The sequence below is a fragment of the Prunus mume genome, linkage group LG4 (genome assembly GCF_029339155.1).
Source record: "Prunus mume cultivar Tortuosa linkage group LG4, ASM2933915v1, whole genome shotgun sequence".
Classification (NCBI taxonomy): Eukaryota; Viridiplantae; Streptophyta; class Magnoliopsida; order Rosales; family Rosaceae; genus Prunus; species Prunus mume.
This window is the reverse complement of record NC_142701.1, coordinates 26651089-26666304: the sequence shown is the minus strand read 5'-3', so window position 1 is coordinate 26666304 and position 15216 is coordinate 26651089. Positions and strand designations below refer to the sequence as shown.

Here is a 15216-nt window from a genome sequence, read left to right as displayed (position 1 = left end):
ATCATGAGCCGTACTGTAGCCACTAAACAATGGGCTACTAAATTTCAAAATTTTTGTCACCGTGGTATATGGTCAAAGTACCACATAATTTAAACGAATAGGTGAAAATTTGGGAATTTATTTAACCTAACACCTCTTGAGGATTTTCGTGTTTTCACAAAATTCCTCGAGGTCCTAAAAATTACATAAACACCCCCTTATGTCGCAAATTGGTTTCACATAACTCCAAAAATCCAAAAAAACCTAAAATTTGATATATCAATACTTCTGCATAGACTAAAATAATCCTTATCTTGGTCAAATTTATACTAGTAAAAAGAAAAAAACCAACCCATCAGACACGCATTGTACGCTTGGCCCCAATGAAAAAAAAGAACGTTTTCCTTCATTCTCTCCATCTCTTCCATGTCTTCTCCAATATGTTTCCAATCAGAACCACACACACACACACACACACACACAAAAGTCAATCCTTTCTCAAACCCAAAAATCAAACTAGAGAAACTTCTTCTCAATGGCTGAGTACCAGCTTCTTCGTTTCCTACATGGGTTTGCTCAACGTCTTGACTTCCTATTTCTTGGCTTGTTGGATTAACTCCTCCTAACTTAAATCCTAACGCTACAAAGCAGAAGGATCAAGGTGCAATGAGACAGCAGGATCTGAGAATTCTCTTTTCAAAGCAACAAAGGATTTCGATGATGATGTAGAGATGGAAGAGAGGAAGCGTCTTCATTTTTTCTCACGGAATAGTACGATGCGTCTTATGATTTATTTATTATTATTTTATTTTTGTTAGGGTTCAGGGATTATGGTGCGTATCAGGGATTATGGTGCATTTTGACTATATCCAAACCTCAAGAGGTGTTAATTCTAATGAGACCATCATCAAAGGACTACAAAAAAAAGTTTCATAATTATGGTATTTGACACTATCAAAGGACTAAAAATCAATGTTTAATTTTACAAGGGGGTTGAATGGAATTTTATTCTCATATAAGAACTAAAATTGAAATTATTGAATGTACACAAATTTGGAATCCCTAGTATTATTTTACATACATAAAATTCACATTATTGAATTAAATACAAGATATTGAATGACGAATATGATCTGAAGTGTTCAATACTTCTTAAGGAAACTTTTGAACCAGTGCGACGAGAGTTTTGGGTGCCTTTTAAGCCTATCGTTGTAATCTACATAGATGATACCAAATCGAACACTGAATCCCGAAAACCATTCAAAGTCGTCTAGCAACGTCCACGGAAAGAATCCCTTCACTTTGACACCATTGCTAAAAAGCAATAAAAGGAAATTAAATATATTAATGTCAATAATATGAATCAATAACTCAAAATCTAAAGCTATACCATATACATATATATATATATCTAAATATTATAAATGAATTTGTTAGTACACTTACTCAATAGAACTTTGAACATAATGAAGGTGGCTTTTGTAGTAGTCAATTCTATGGGTATCATTAAGGGCTTCAGCAAGTGATAATTTCGGATCATTCAACTCATCTACACCTACAATATATAATACATTATTATGTAGTTACAAATTTAGACTTTGTACGCGTGTTTTACACCAAAAATATGTGAAACATTGATCATGCAATTACTTAAGGCTAGAAAAAATTACCATTTTCAAGAATGTAAATAATTGGATTGTGATACTTTTTCTTTGTGTAGAGTAAAAGATGTTGAATTCCTCGTGGATAAACATTTAACCACGACGAAGCACCCTGCAACAAAATTTGAAGATCTTTAGATTTTTTGGAGTCACATTTGTAAGTGCAAAACGATTAATGGTCGAAATCATAAAGGCTTAATCTAGTAATTTGATGTGTACCTTTGGACCGATGGGGACCCCATTACGCTCAGCTGCCATAACACATATGAATATCAGAATCTAATTAGTCTATAAACTTAATTTGCTTGAATAAAATTATGAATTTGTACTCACATGAAAGATTAACGCCAGCATCTGTTGTGTAGCTCGCGTATACCGAGTTATTTTGAGGTGCATTGCTTGCATAGTAACTCGTATAGTAATTTAGTCCAAGAAAATCAAATGAACCAATTAGCAACTTTGATTGTTCTTTCGTGAATTTTGGTAATCGGCTTCCTACATGATCTCGCATGCTTTGCGGATAGTCACCACTTATCAATGGCTCAGCAAACCTACAAGAATGTAAAAATTTCAAGCATTTATATTATGTATTACTCCCTCGTAAATAGTAAATATTATATTTATAAGTAAATTCAAAATACACTTGCCATCCGAACATAAAATCCAAAGCTCGTAATGCAGCATTTTTATTTTCTTTTTCTTCCGATAGGGGCTCAAACCAATGTGAATTTAGTGCTATCCCTATCAAACCATTTTGAGATGCCTGCACAAGAACATTTAGTTTGTTTATTTTAGAGTAACAAAAAGGTAAAGTAGTCGCTCTCCTGTCGCAACAAACTAATTAACTGTACCTGGTATTTATTTTTGTACAATTTTACAGCAGCTGCATGAGCAAGGAGCTGGTGGTGTGTTACCAAATATGGTTCAGTAGATGAATCTCCGCCGGTGCAATTTAGCTGCTGCCAAGTGGAGCATCGTCCTGGCGCATTGACCCCAATTGCATAACCATTATAACTGAAGATATAATGGCTCATTCAGGGTGCTCCAATACTTTACTCGATCACCAAATTCCTTATAACAAAGTTCTGCATAATCTTGAAAATGATTGCTGTATATACATATTGCAAAATGTAAATGTCATAATTGTATTTATTAATTAAATTATCAATACGATTCAAAGGACTAATTTCTTCACTTACACAATATGAGGGCTTAAGAAACCACCATATTCATCTTCTAAAGTTTGGGGAAGATCCCAATGAAAGAGTGTCACAAATGGCGTTAAACCTATAAATCATCAATAAAAGCGAGTTATAAGTTTGAAAAAATGACTTATTTTAATGAGTGCATGTAACTCTTATTGTATAAATTATTGATCATGTAAGGTGGGATGACTCACCATTGCGTAAGAGCTCATTGATAAGATTGTTGTAATATTTGATTCCTTCCTTGTTCACTCCTCCACTTAACTTTCCATCTAATAATTAAATCAAAACCAGAAAATAAAGAAATAAGTGCACCGATAACATTTAACCTGAACTTTAAAAAAGTTGGACTATATGTTATCGAACTTGAACTTCGACTTCTATTTAATTTATGTTTGAAAAAAAAAATTATTTTTGCTTAAGTTATTGCAATTAAGTATTTTAATTGAAACCAAAAAAATATATATATATTATTTGGTAGACAACTTGGACACATTACTTAAGCGAAAACCATGAAGGCAGAAATATTGATGATTGGTCACAAATGAACTTACTTGGTAACAATCTTGACCATGAGATAGAGAATCGATAAGCATCCCACCCCATATTCTTCATAATCCCCACATCTTCCTACAGTGCATAACAAAAAAGAAATTACAAATTTATAAATAAACTCAATCCTAGACATGTATTTATAAAAAAACCCGAACACTATTTAAACATAGAAACACACCCAAAATCAACCCCAAAGTCAACAATTGTATATTTTTTGGGTGTGTTTATAAATAGGTTTTGAGTGTGTGTAATGATGGGTTTTGGGTGTGTTTATAAAGTGTTTTGGGTGTTGGGTTTTTTTATAATTTCAGCTCCCATTTTGGGTTCTGTGAAACTCCCAAAAGAAATCAGATAAAAATTATCGGGAGCTTATCTTCAATGTGATGAGTTTTCTTCTGCTTCAAAATTTAATGTGCACATTGGGTCACGAACCTTATAGCGGTGATATTGATCAACAGCGATATCTCCATTGCTTCTATCGCTAATCTTTTCTGCAATTAATCATAGAAAATTTATTTATTTAGAGCATAAGAGTAAAAGTAGCACGATTTTGTTATTTTAACTAATTGATGATTTGATTGGACAAACCTGGATATTTGTGGGTGAAGGTATCCCAAATGCTTGGTCCTCTACCACCTTCTTTTGCAGCACCTTCATACTGAAATACACAAAGAGACACAATGAAGAAGATGTCAATATTCTTGCATGGATCGATGCTTGGTCTGAAAACCCTAATCAAAACTTAAATTAAAGCCCAGAAAAGGACTTACTTGGTAAGATCCAGAACCTACACCAAATATGAACCCTTCTGGAAAACTGCTCCTATTGAGAGAAGCAGTGTCAAAATTTGTGGGTGGAGCTCTAATATCAGCTTCGCTATTTGTGAAAGCAAAGCCAATTAGTAGCAGTATGCCTAAGAGAAAAGAATGTAATTGCATTGCCATAACTTGAGGATTTTTTTCTGTTGGTAATAATCTTGGGAAGTATAAGTTGGCTCTGGCTGGCATGCTGCTTGGCCTTTATATAGAGGAGGAAGTACGTGGTAAAAAGGGAAATGGTAAGTTTGCTATTTGAATTGAGTTTGTCTCCTCCCAAAACTCAACTGCTATATTCAAACACGCAATGTGTGAGTAGCCGCTAAGTGTGACTGTGAAAAGAAATTTAAAAATCTACTCACACTATTCGTGTCTGACTATTCATCCAAATATGAAACTTTCCATTTGTACCACGACATTCTACAGAGTTGGGCATGCACGTGTGTTTTGCAAAGAAATTTATTTCACCATGCCAACCAGAGTCAACTTATACTTATCAAGATTACCAACAAAAAACATCTCAAGTTATGGCAATGCAATTAGGATCTTTTCTCTAATTTCTAATTATCAATTCACTTATTTTCTCATTTTCTGATGTTAGATTCATAATTAGATCTAATTATAACGAGGAAGGAATTAAATATCAATGAGCTCATTCGCATTGGTGACTCATCCCACTTTACATGATTAATCATCTGTACAATAACATTTACATGCAATCGTAAATAATCATTTAAACAAAACTTTAATATGCTTTTATCGATCATGTTACTTATAGGTTTAACATCGTTTGTGACACTCTTCCACTGGGATCTTCGCCAAGCTTTAGAAGTTAAATTTGGTGGACATATATAGCATGCGATATTCAGCTCCTTATATTTCACATGATTCAAGGAAAAGATCTTGATCACATATTGGATAATAATTAATTAGAGAACATAGCATAGCTCACCACATTTAACTCTTGAGATTTGTGTTAATGTAGCAAGTAAATTACATTGATTCAAGGAATGCTTTGAAATATTATATGAGATTTCCCTTCATGTCCTTAAATTACATCATCTTTTGAAAACGTTCAAAAGATTAGCAGACGGGAAAAAAAGCTTGAATTTTATTTTGTTTTATTTAAAAGTAATCACTGCATGTTTATCTTATTAGACTCTATGTCTTCAAGGATGAGTTTTCCATGTACGCTAACTACGCACGTGTTCCAGCACATCTGAAAATTATTATCACTTATTTTCGTTCTTCTTTCCTCTAAAATTGGCTTACCTTCGGACGTCATTTTTTAAATATTTTTTGTAATCTCCTAGAATTTTATATGGAATCAATGCTATTATTTAGTTTGACATGCATCTACATGTAGAATGAATTTATTTTGTTAAGGCAAAAAGTCATTTTGGTCCTTGTAGTTTATCATTAAAGGTTCCTGTAGTTTCAATTCTAAGCAATGCAAGGACAGTTCGTAATCTGTTGTCAAATTACTCTAATATGAAAGGGCATTTCTCTCTCTCTCTCTCTCTCTCTCTCTCTAGCTAGGGAATGGTTGTGGAGGGGATGCCCCTCTATATTAGAGTAATTTGACAAAAAATATTGGACTTTGTCCTTGAATTGCTCAAAATTCAAACTACAAGGACAAAATTGATCAAATTGAAACTACAGGGGCCTTTTTTTTTTTTTTGGTGAAGTCTGAAACTTCATTCCAAGGCCGAAACTCCAGGGGCCTTAGTGATAAAAGTGATCAACTAAAAGGCCCAAAAATGACTTTTTCCCTTTTGTTAATGTGAAAATTTTAATGCTAAAGCACCAGTAGAAGATGGAATGTGCCCCTCCGCAATAATCCATGTGTTCGGCTTCTTTGTTTCTCTTTGTGTAAAGCACAAATTCTCTATTGTCTGCAATTCTTCTTCTCATATTGTTGTCTCTTTTTTTCTTTTCATATTCCATCTCAATTTCACATTTTACCATTATGTACTGAAACATTTAAAATTCCCTTTCTTATTTTTTGAATGCCTAGATTTCTGTGTAATTCAATATAAAATCAAACATCATGACTTGAATCACTTAAGATATTTTTGTCTTCGTTAAGATCAATACTCTGAAACACTGTGGCCTGCTGCTTGCTTTCGCATCGTCACTCTAGGCTTCTAGTTTTTCTATTATTGCTCGCTTTCGCATCGTCACTCTAGGCTTCTGGTTTTTTTTATTATTGCTCCTTTGTCTTTTAGACTTGTGCTTTTGTAACTGGTATTCGTTCCTCGCCCTAATTTAATGATGATATTACCAGATTGACAAAAAAAGAAAAGAAAAAAAGGTAACCTCTATGATGATCTCTAACCCCATCTAAGCATGGTTACCCCCTAAAACTTCTCTATCTAAAGCTTACAACAATATCCTCATCTTTCTCGTAAGTCTCAGTTCTTGATTATCATCCCTTTTTTTTTTCTTTTTTCAACTTTTCATAATTGTGTTCGTTTATTTATTCGATCATAAATAAATAATTAGATAATTTCCAATTTGATTGATTATTTTTTGGTTAGGATGATGTATTATGAGATTCTAACAAGTAGACAATTAGGGTCATTGAAGTTGAGCCTCAAGTTCGATTAGAGATTAGTTTGCGCATACGCGATCATGAGTTTGTTAGCTCTCCCCTCATAAATCTGTACATATTTTCATTTATATTGTTTTGAAAACAGAATTTAGTAGCCGCAAAATTGTCACTAGAAGTCAAAATAGAGCTAACCGTTTGAAATGACAAGCATGAGAAGCTACACTTCTCATCTGCACTATATTAAGAAGCTCCATTGCCTCATTCCCTCCAATCCAAACCATTCTATAAACAGACCACTGCAGATCATCAAACAATGGCACCAATGCTCAAATTCACTGTGCAAGTCAGCAAACCAGAACTGATTCGACCAGAGAAACCAACCCCGAGAGAATTCAAATATTCGTCCAACATTGATGACCAAAAAGGCCTAAGAAACCACATACCTTTTGTGCATTTCTATCCCCCAAGCACAGCTTCATCACATACTCATGATCAAGAACCAGTTGGGCTGATAAAACAGGCCTTGGCCAGGGCTCTTGTTTACTACTACCCCATGGCCGGGCGACTCCGGCATGCTGATAAGGGCAAGCTCGTTGTGGACTGTTGTGGTGAGGGAGTGATTTTTCGTGAAGGCAATGCTGATATCAAATTGGCACAGCTGCGTGAAGCTGATGGTGGACTGAAGCCACCATTTCCTCAATGGGAGAGTTTGCTTGTTGATGATTTGTGGGGAAGTGTTCTTATCACTGATTCACCTTTGCTTCGCATGCAGGTTTGTGATGACTATTCAGACTCCATTGACCACATAGTCAAATAGATTAAAAATTTAACTATCTAATTAGCAGAATATTCTAAATATCATATATAAGTATTTTCACATTCAAATTCCTTTTAGGACTAGGCAGGAAAAGTCACTAGTTGACGAATATCTTTAAAGACGACACAATAATAAGTTGTTTCCCTTCGTGATGGAAGGATTCGAATTTAGGACATCTTTTAACATTAAAAAGAGACAAAATATACGACTAGATCGACCAGTTATTCCCATTCAATTATTGATGAGCGAAGTCACAAAGATACCATTTACAGGCCTCACTTCTATTAAGATATGATTCAAGATGTAATTCCTACCTGAATTAATCAAAAGAAAGAATTTGATAACTTGAAAGTGAGGGGGAAGTGTAGATACGTTGGATTCTTCACCTTAACAAACCAGAGCTATGCATTTCATTAACTTGAAATGATCAAACACCTTTTAGTTGGTTTTGCTGCTGTAAGATGCTTGCTGATGATGAGAAAAAACGGTTGGCTCCAAAATTGGATCATTTCTTTTTTGTTAAAATTAATTAATTGTGTCATCAAACTTTTGCAGGTCATAAGACTTGCATGCGGAGGCTTTGTCTTGGCATACACATTGAACCACTGCATCTGTGATGCCTATGGCGCCTGCATCTTGATAAAAGCCATTTCAGAATTCTGCTTAAACCCAACTCAAGTAGATCCTTCATTGTTACCAGCTTGGGGAAGACAAGCCCTCCACCCAAGGTCACCTCCCACCATCTCCTACCCCCACCATGAATGTGACGTCACATCATCATCCCCTCATGATCCTGAAGATCCTACCGCTGCCTACACCGAAACCGACTTCAAGTCTCTTGCTCAAACTTCAGTCTTCCTCTCTCAGGCCGACATATCATCTCTCAAGAACCAAACTTACTCCCAGAAAAGCCCCGCCTTCCACGCAATAGCGGGGTGTCTGTGGAGGGCAAGGACTAGAACCCTAATGAGCCCTCAGTCCACCACGAGGCTTCTCTTCCCTATCGACACCCGCTTTCGGTCCACCCCTTCCCTCCCTGAAGGCTACTACGGAAGCGCTGTCGTGTTCGCCTGCGCCATTGCCAACACAGGCGAACTAGTGGACAGCCCGTTACATTGTGCTTCAAACTTGATATCACAAGTGAAGAAGGTCGTCACTGAAAATGAGTATAGAGCCTCGATGCTGGACTTCATCGAGATGAACCGGCGCAGAGAGTTAGTTGCGGATGGGGGGTTTGCGGTTTCAGATATGAGCAAATTGAGGTTTGTTGATTTGGATTTTGGGTGGGGAAAAGGTGTGTATGGTGGACCAGGAAGAGCTGGAACTGGGCTTGTTCCTGGGATGGTGACTTCAGTTATTGGGCACAAAAATGAGGAGGGTGTTGAAGGGGTTTTGGCTCTGGTTTCACTGCCTGCGGAGTATGTAGGGAAGTTTCGTAAGGAGGTAAGGAAAGAGATCGACTGTGGTAATATTCTTATGCCAAACATATTTCTGCACTGTAGAGGATAAAGAAGAAGAAGATGAAGAAACAGAATACAAATGATTTATTGTTTGAGGTTCACCAATAAGCTCTCATAGCTCAGTTGGTTAGAGCACCCGTTTAGTAAGCGGGAGGTCTTGAGTTCAACTCTCAATGAGAGCATTTTATTTTGTTCTATTTTTTACATAATAAAACGAAGTTGTACTTTAGAGCATCCCTAATAAAACAAACATAAATAATTACAGATAATAATAAGACAAACATAATAAAAAAGACGTAATTTATGCATGAATCTTATTAATGAAAAAACAAATATTGAGCATATAAACATAATGATATTTTTAAATTACTCAAAATACTTTTATTAAAACATAGGCGTATGAGAATGTTGGCTTACAAGAATAGTTCCTCGCTTCGCTCACGCTCTGCTGTTCTTCAGATCATTGTTTCTGACAGAACAATTTGAAACTAGGAAACTAAACTTTTACATTCTGCCTGCAAACTATGCAAAGGCTATCTTAAATAGACAAAATCTAAACCTTAGTAAACTAAAAGTAACTCAAGTAAAGTAACTCAAGTAGCTTTATAATCACGAGCAAGGAACTGTATGGATTTTGACTGGGTTCATTGTGCTTTTACTCAGGAATTCTGCTTTACTCATGCTTTTACTCAGGCTCTTTATGCTTTTACTGCTTTAACTTTCAATTTTGTCTGCTGCTTTAACTCAATTATGATAGGGAATCTCAGTCGGAATTAAGCTCATAGGTGGCATATGCATCATTGGGGTCCTGACTATGGGGATAGTCAGACCATCTCATAGGGCGATCAGGGCTCGGACTTTGTTGATAAGGTTGACAGCTCGAAGAGGATTGGGACTCATTGTCTTCATCATCTTGCATTTGGGAGGCTTGGAGTAGAAGTTGCTTGGCCATATCTTGTAATTCTGTTTTAGATTTACCTTCAACAGAGAGAGTAGTCTGGGAAGAATGAGGAGAGATAGGCTCAGGTTCATTTTTAGGAAATATAATTTGCGGAAAATCACGATATACGGATTCAGAAATACGGTGGATTTCAAAACGGTCCCACCACTTAACAGAGAACTGTCGGGAAAAAATTCTGGTTCCCCAATTGACACTGTAAGACCATTTCATAATCCATGGAATCTTATAACCGGTAAAAAAAAGTTGAGGGATTGGAAAAAATGAATCACGCTTCAGGAATTTTAACTTTTGTAGAGAAATATGTAATTAATTTAGTGATTTGGAGAGAGATAATATATGATTTAGGACCATGTGTATCCCACCAGTGAAGGAACCAGTAGGGGAGTTCACAACGAAACTTACTGTCAAAATTGATGAACCAGGAATGGGTAAAATCAGGTGTTTGATGTAGGAAAATGTAATACCAGGACTCAACGTAATCAGCATAATTATATGCTCAATAATGAACAATTAGATTTTAGAGATTGGAATATACCTAAAATTCCTAGCCAAAATATTTATAAGAAAAAATGGTCTTTATCTGCATTTAATTCAACTACACATGTTAAGATAGTAGAACAAGTTTATGCTTTAAGTAAAGAACATGAGTCTTGTGAGTTACTTAATTTAGATTCTATTAAAAAACACAAGCATGATGGTAATAATTTTCTGCATATTGGTCTTGTTCAAGTTGCTGTTAAGCCATTAACTAGATTAGGATTACAAGCTTCCATATTGTTGTGTTTACGTGATGCACGATTTACTGACTTTAATGATAGTGTGCTTGGAATGATTGAGTCCAGTTTATGTAATGGTCCAGTACATTTTGATTGCTATCCTGATTTCACTGTTAGCCTAAATGATCCTCATATTCTTAAGACCTTAACCTTAAATATTAAGACCTCTGGTTATAATGTCCTTCCAGGTACCCAACCCTTAGCATTAGTTTATAGAATCTATTACAAGGTTACAGGTACAAATATGAATTTTCAAGCTCTAAATAAAAGTCCCAAAGACCAGACACTTCTAATACAGAGTTGTACACCCGATGCTAATATAAGAATCCCACATACTGTTAAATGGTCTGAAATTAGTTTACCTAAAGATTGGACCCTAGTCACTGAAACCCAACCTGCCCCTATCCAGCGTAGTCTGCATAATTTAGATTATATTCAACAATATTTAGATGGTACAGTCAAAATTAACTTCGGTAATGAACCTAAGTCCACAGTTAAATTACAACAGCTACCTACACCAAGCCCATCTAAAAGACATGAGCCAGCTAGACATTCCTTTGCAACCTCTTCCTCTACCCAAGAAAGAGATTTAGAAATAGAAAGAGATTTGATAGACCTCAAATTGCATTCTTTAAGAAAAAAGGCCTAGGTTAATCAACCCTGTTATGGAACCTTACCCCATACAGTCAATCAACCTAAACCTGAGTCTCCTCCTAGTTCACCTACCCAAACAGACTTCTTGGCAAGTGAGATAGCTAATGCTCATATTTATGACATAGATAAACAATTCACAAGTCCTCCACCGACCTGAGTCATTTAAGATTAACTGGAAAACCCTGGATAAGCACCTTTATGACCCTAGTAATAAAAGCAGAAGAGACTTTTATCACCAAATTATTCCTGATAAAAACATGAGACAGGAAATATTTAATGCGTGGAAAAATTACATGCGTTTTGAGAAAATAGAAATTTACTATCTTGATTTTGTAGAAAGCCGTTATAATGAACTAAAAACCTTGACTAAAGAAAAATGGACAAAATTAGACAAGTCTGAGATTATGGCTAGTCACCCTCCAATAGAAACCATTATTATTAAACATGGAACGAGAACTGTAGTTGCAAGCCCTTTTAAAATGACTGATTCTGCAGATGAACTCAATAAGAGATTAGTTGAACAAAATAATTATACTAATCAAAGCCTAGTTATAGTAGGAAAATAATTAGATAAAATAGAACATATGGTTGATAAATTATTTCCACCTGAACCTAAACTTAAGACAAAAGACAAACCTCTAGTCCAGTTTCTACAACCTAAGTTCTCTCTTAAGACGTCATCTACTATGAAAAAGATAGAAAGTATGCTTGAGCAATTAACCCCGAAAAACCTGAGAAATCCGGTCTTAAGGTCATAGGGTCTTCCTTTGCCAGCCAGTCAGGAATTGATTCTGAGTCAAATACAGAGTCTATTGAATCAAGCAATATTTCAAAAATCGAAAATGCTTTTAAAAACCTAGAATTAGAATCTGAATTAAAAAGACTAACTAATAAAATTAATCCTACAAGCATAACAAAAAATTGGTACCCTAAGCCTACACCGCCTAATATTCAATTTGAAGAAAGAACTAATTTAAGCCAATTCTCTGTTTCTTCTGATAAATTATATGAATGGAATATAGATGGTTTATCTGAACAAGAAATAATGAATAAATTAACTCATATGTCCATGGTAGCTAATAGTTATATTACTAACCATAACCTACGCCAATCTGAAATTGTCCCTTTGTTAGAAACAGGTTTCACTGGAACCTTACGTTGTTGGTGGGATAAGCATTTATCTAATGAGTCTCGAAATGATATTATTCATGCAATAAAACTTAATGAAGAAGGTCTTCCTTTGTTTGATGAGAATATAAGTCGTGGCATAGAAGATGGTGTCAATACTCTCCTTTATACAATCGTTGAACATTTTATAGGAACACCAAGTCACACCCAGTCCAGAATACATGATCAATTGAGTAATTTAAGATGCCCTCAATTAAGCGATTTTAGATGGTATAAAGATGTTTTTATTTCCCGAGTCATGTTAAGAGAAGATAGTAACCAAGCCTTTTGGAAAGAAAAATTTATTAATGGACTACCTAATTTATTTGCCCATAAAATACGCACCGTACTGAGCAATGAATTAGGCCATATAGACTATGACAATTTAACATATGGTAACATTATTAGTACAATTAATCAAGAAGGTATGAAAATGTGTATTCATATGAAAATTAATCGGCAAATACAATCTGAGAAAAGATCTGCCAAATATGAATTAGGAAATTTTTGTGAGCAATATGGTCTGTTTATTCCCCCCTCCAGACAATATAAGAACAAATACAGCTCTCCTAAACATATTAGAAAAAACCGTCATTATAAGCGTAAAAAATACCCATACCAACAAGATAATGAGTTTTACAAGAAAAGGAAGTTTCGTTCTAAAAAGAACTGGTCCAAAAAACCAAAAGATAAGAAAAGAACCGACAAAAGTAAAGTTAGATGTTATAAGTGTCAAAAGTTTGGCCATTATGCTAATAAGTGTAAAGTAAAGGATGTTATCCGACAACTACAAATCACAAAATAAGAAAGAGCCAATTTGATTAAAGTTCTTGAACTAAGAAATTCTGAGTTTAGCGAAGATGTAACTATGATAAGCAACCCTGAGTCATCCCATTATGAGTCTTCTGATTCCCAACCAAGTTCACCAAATATTCAAATAGGTTGTAAAGATAAATGTTGTAATATTCTTAAGTCTATTTCTGTCTTAACTAAACAAGAAGAACAAGAAGAATTATTAATAGATTTGATTAGCAAAGTAGAGCATCCTGAGCTGAAATCTGAATACTTAAAAAAACTAAAGAAAATTATGATTCAAGAAAATAGCATAAGTCAGCCCTCTTCCTCCACTATAAGTCTTAATACAATCTTAGAAAGATTTCATAAGAGAAAAGAAATTTCTTTACATGATTTACATGCTGAGGTTAAATCTATAAAAAAAAAAAGGAAATAATTGAGTTAAAACAGTTAGGTCATAAGTTGCAGACTGAGAATTATGATATTCGACAAAACCTAAATTTCTTCCTAGAAAAAGAGTCCCCTAAGACTGATAGTCAACCTGGTAGCCCAACCCATTCTGAAGAAAATGAGAAAAATGATCAAGCCATTAATTTGATTAATCATGTTTCCTTTAGAAAATGGTATTCCAAAGTTACTATAATCGTTGAGGATTTTGAAATTAATACCATTGCTTTATTCGATTCCGGAGCCGATCTTAACTGCATAAAAGAAGGATTGATCCCCACAAGGTATTATACCAAATCTAAGGAATCTTTAAGTACTGCTTCTGGCAAAATTATTACAATTAAAATATGAAATCCCAAAAGCCCATGTTTGTCAGAATAGAGTCTGTTTTAAAACTTCGTTTGTATTAATCAAAAACATAACTGATAAAGTCATTCTAGGATTACCTTTCATAAGTCTCCTTTACCCTCTTCAAGTTGAATTTGATGGAGTAGTTTCTAGTCATTTAGGAGAAAAGGTCAAGTTTGAATTCCTCATTCGGTCAGAATTGCATAATTTAAAAAACTTGCATAAAAATATAATTGCTAAAATGCTTTGTTAATCCAAGATAAGACTAACCACATTTGCCACCTACAAGAAGAGGCACACACCAAAAGAATTGAGTCTCAATTGAATAATTCCTCTTTGCAAATACAATATCCAGACTTTTGAGAAAAAATTAATTGATGAAATATGTTCTGATTTACCTACTACCTTCTGGCATAGAAAACATCATGTAGTAAAATTGCCTTACATAAAGAATTTTTCTAAAAAAAATATACCTACTAAAGCCCGTCCGATACAAATGAGCCAAGAAATGGTAAGCTATTGCAAAACTAAAATTAATGAGCTATTACAAAAAAACATCATTAGGAAAAGTAAGTCTCCATGGTCTTGCCTTGCTTTTTATGTGCAGAAAAATGCTGAGTTAGAACGAGGATCACCACGAGTAGTCATTAATTATAAACCCCTAAATACTGTTCTAGAATGGATTAGATACCCTATCCATAATAAAAGAGACCTGATCAATCATTTAAGCAATGCTGTCATCTTTTCTAAATTTGAATTAAAGAGTGGTTTTTGGCAAATACAAATTGATGAATCTGATAGATATAAGACTGCTTTTGTTACTCCTTTTGGTCATTATGAGTGGAATGTTATGCCATTTGGACTTAAGAATGCGCCTAGTGAATTTCAAAATATAATGAATGAGATTTTTAATCCTTACAGTCATTTTTCTATTGTTTACATCGATGATGTTCTTATCTTCTCCAAATCTATAGATCAACATTGGAAACACTTACATAAATTCCTACAGATTGTGAAAACTA

General features: G+C 34.7%; 1 protein-coding gene, 1 non-coding gene and 1 pseudogene across 3 annotated transcripts; 2 read left to right on the top strand and 1 right to left on the bottom strand.

Annotated features, from left to right (window-relative positions):
* Positions 1–972: 972 nt before the first annotated feature.
* LOC103328595 (beta-glucosidase 12-like) lies at positions 973–4373 on the bottom strand (annotated as a pseudogene). The gene is made up of 13 exons (XR_016126327.1): positions 4171–4373; positions 3989–4058; positions 3833–3891; positions 3400–3475; positions 3040–3117; positions 2840–2927; positions 2492–2748; positions 2288–2403; positions 1974–2191; positions 1860–1891; positions 1650–1752; positions 1426–1534; positions 973–1293 (listed from the first exon to the last, which is right to left on the bottom strand). The product of XR_016126327.1 is annotated as a beta-glucosidase 12-like (transcript).
* Positions 4374–7082: 2709 nt separating this feature from the next.
* CHAT (acetyl CoA:(Z)-3-hexen-1-ol acetyltransferase) lies at positions 7083–9095 on the top strand. Its single transcript, XM_016793459.2, has 2 exons — positions 7083–7541; positions 8142–9095. The coding sequence occupies exons 1-2, from the start codon at positions 7083–7085 to the stop codon at positions 9093–9095; spliced, it is 1413 nt and encodes a 470-aa protein (XP_016648945.2).
* A 59-nt stretch (positions 9096–9154) lies between these two features.
* Positions 9155–9228, top strand: TRNAT-AGU (transfer RNA threonine (anticodon AGU)). Its single transcript has one exon. It is a non-coding gene; the product is annotated as a tRNA-Thr (tRNA).
* Positions 9229–15216: the final 5988 nt, after the last annotated feature.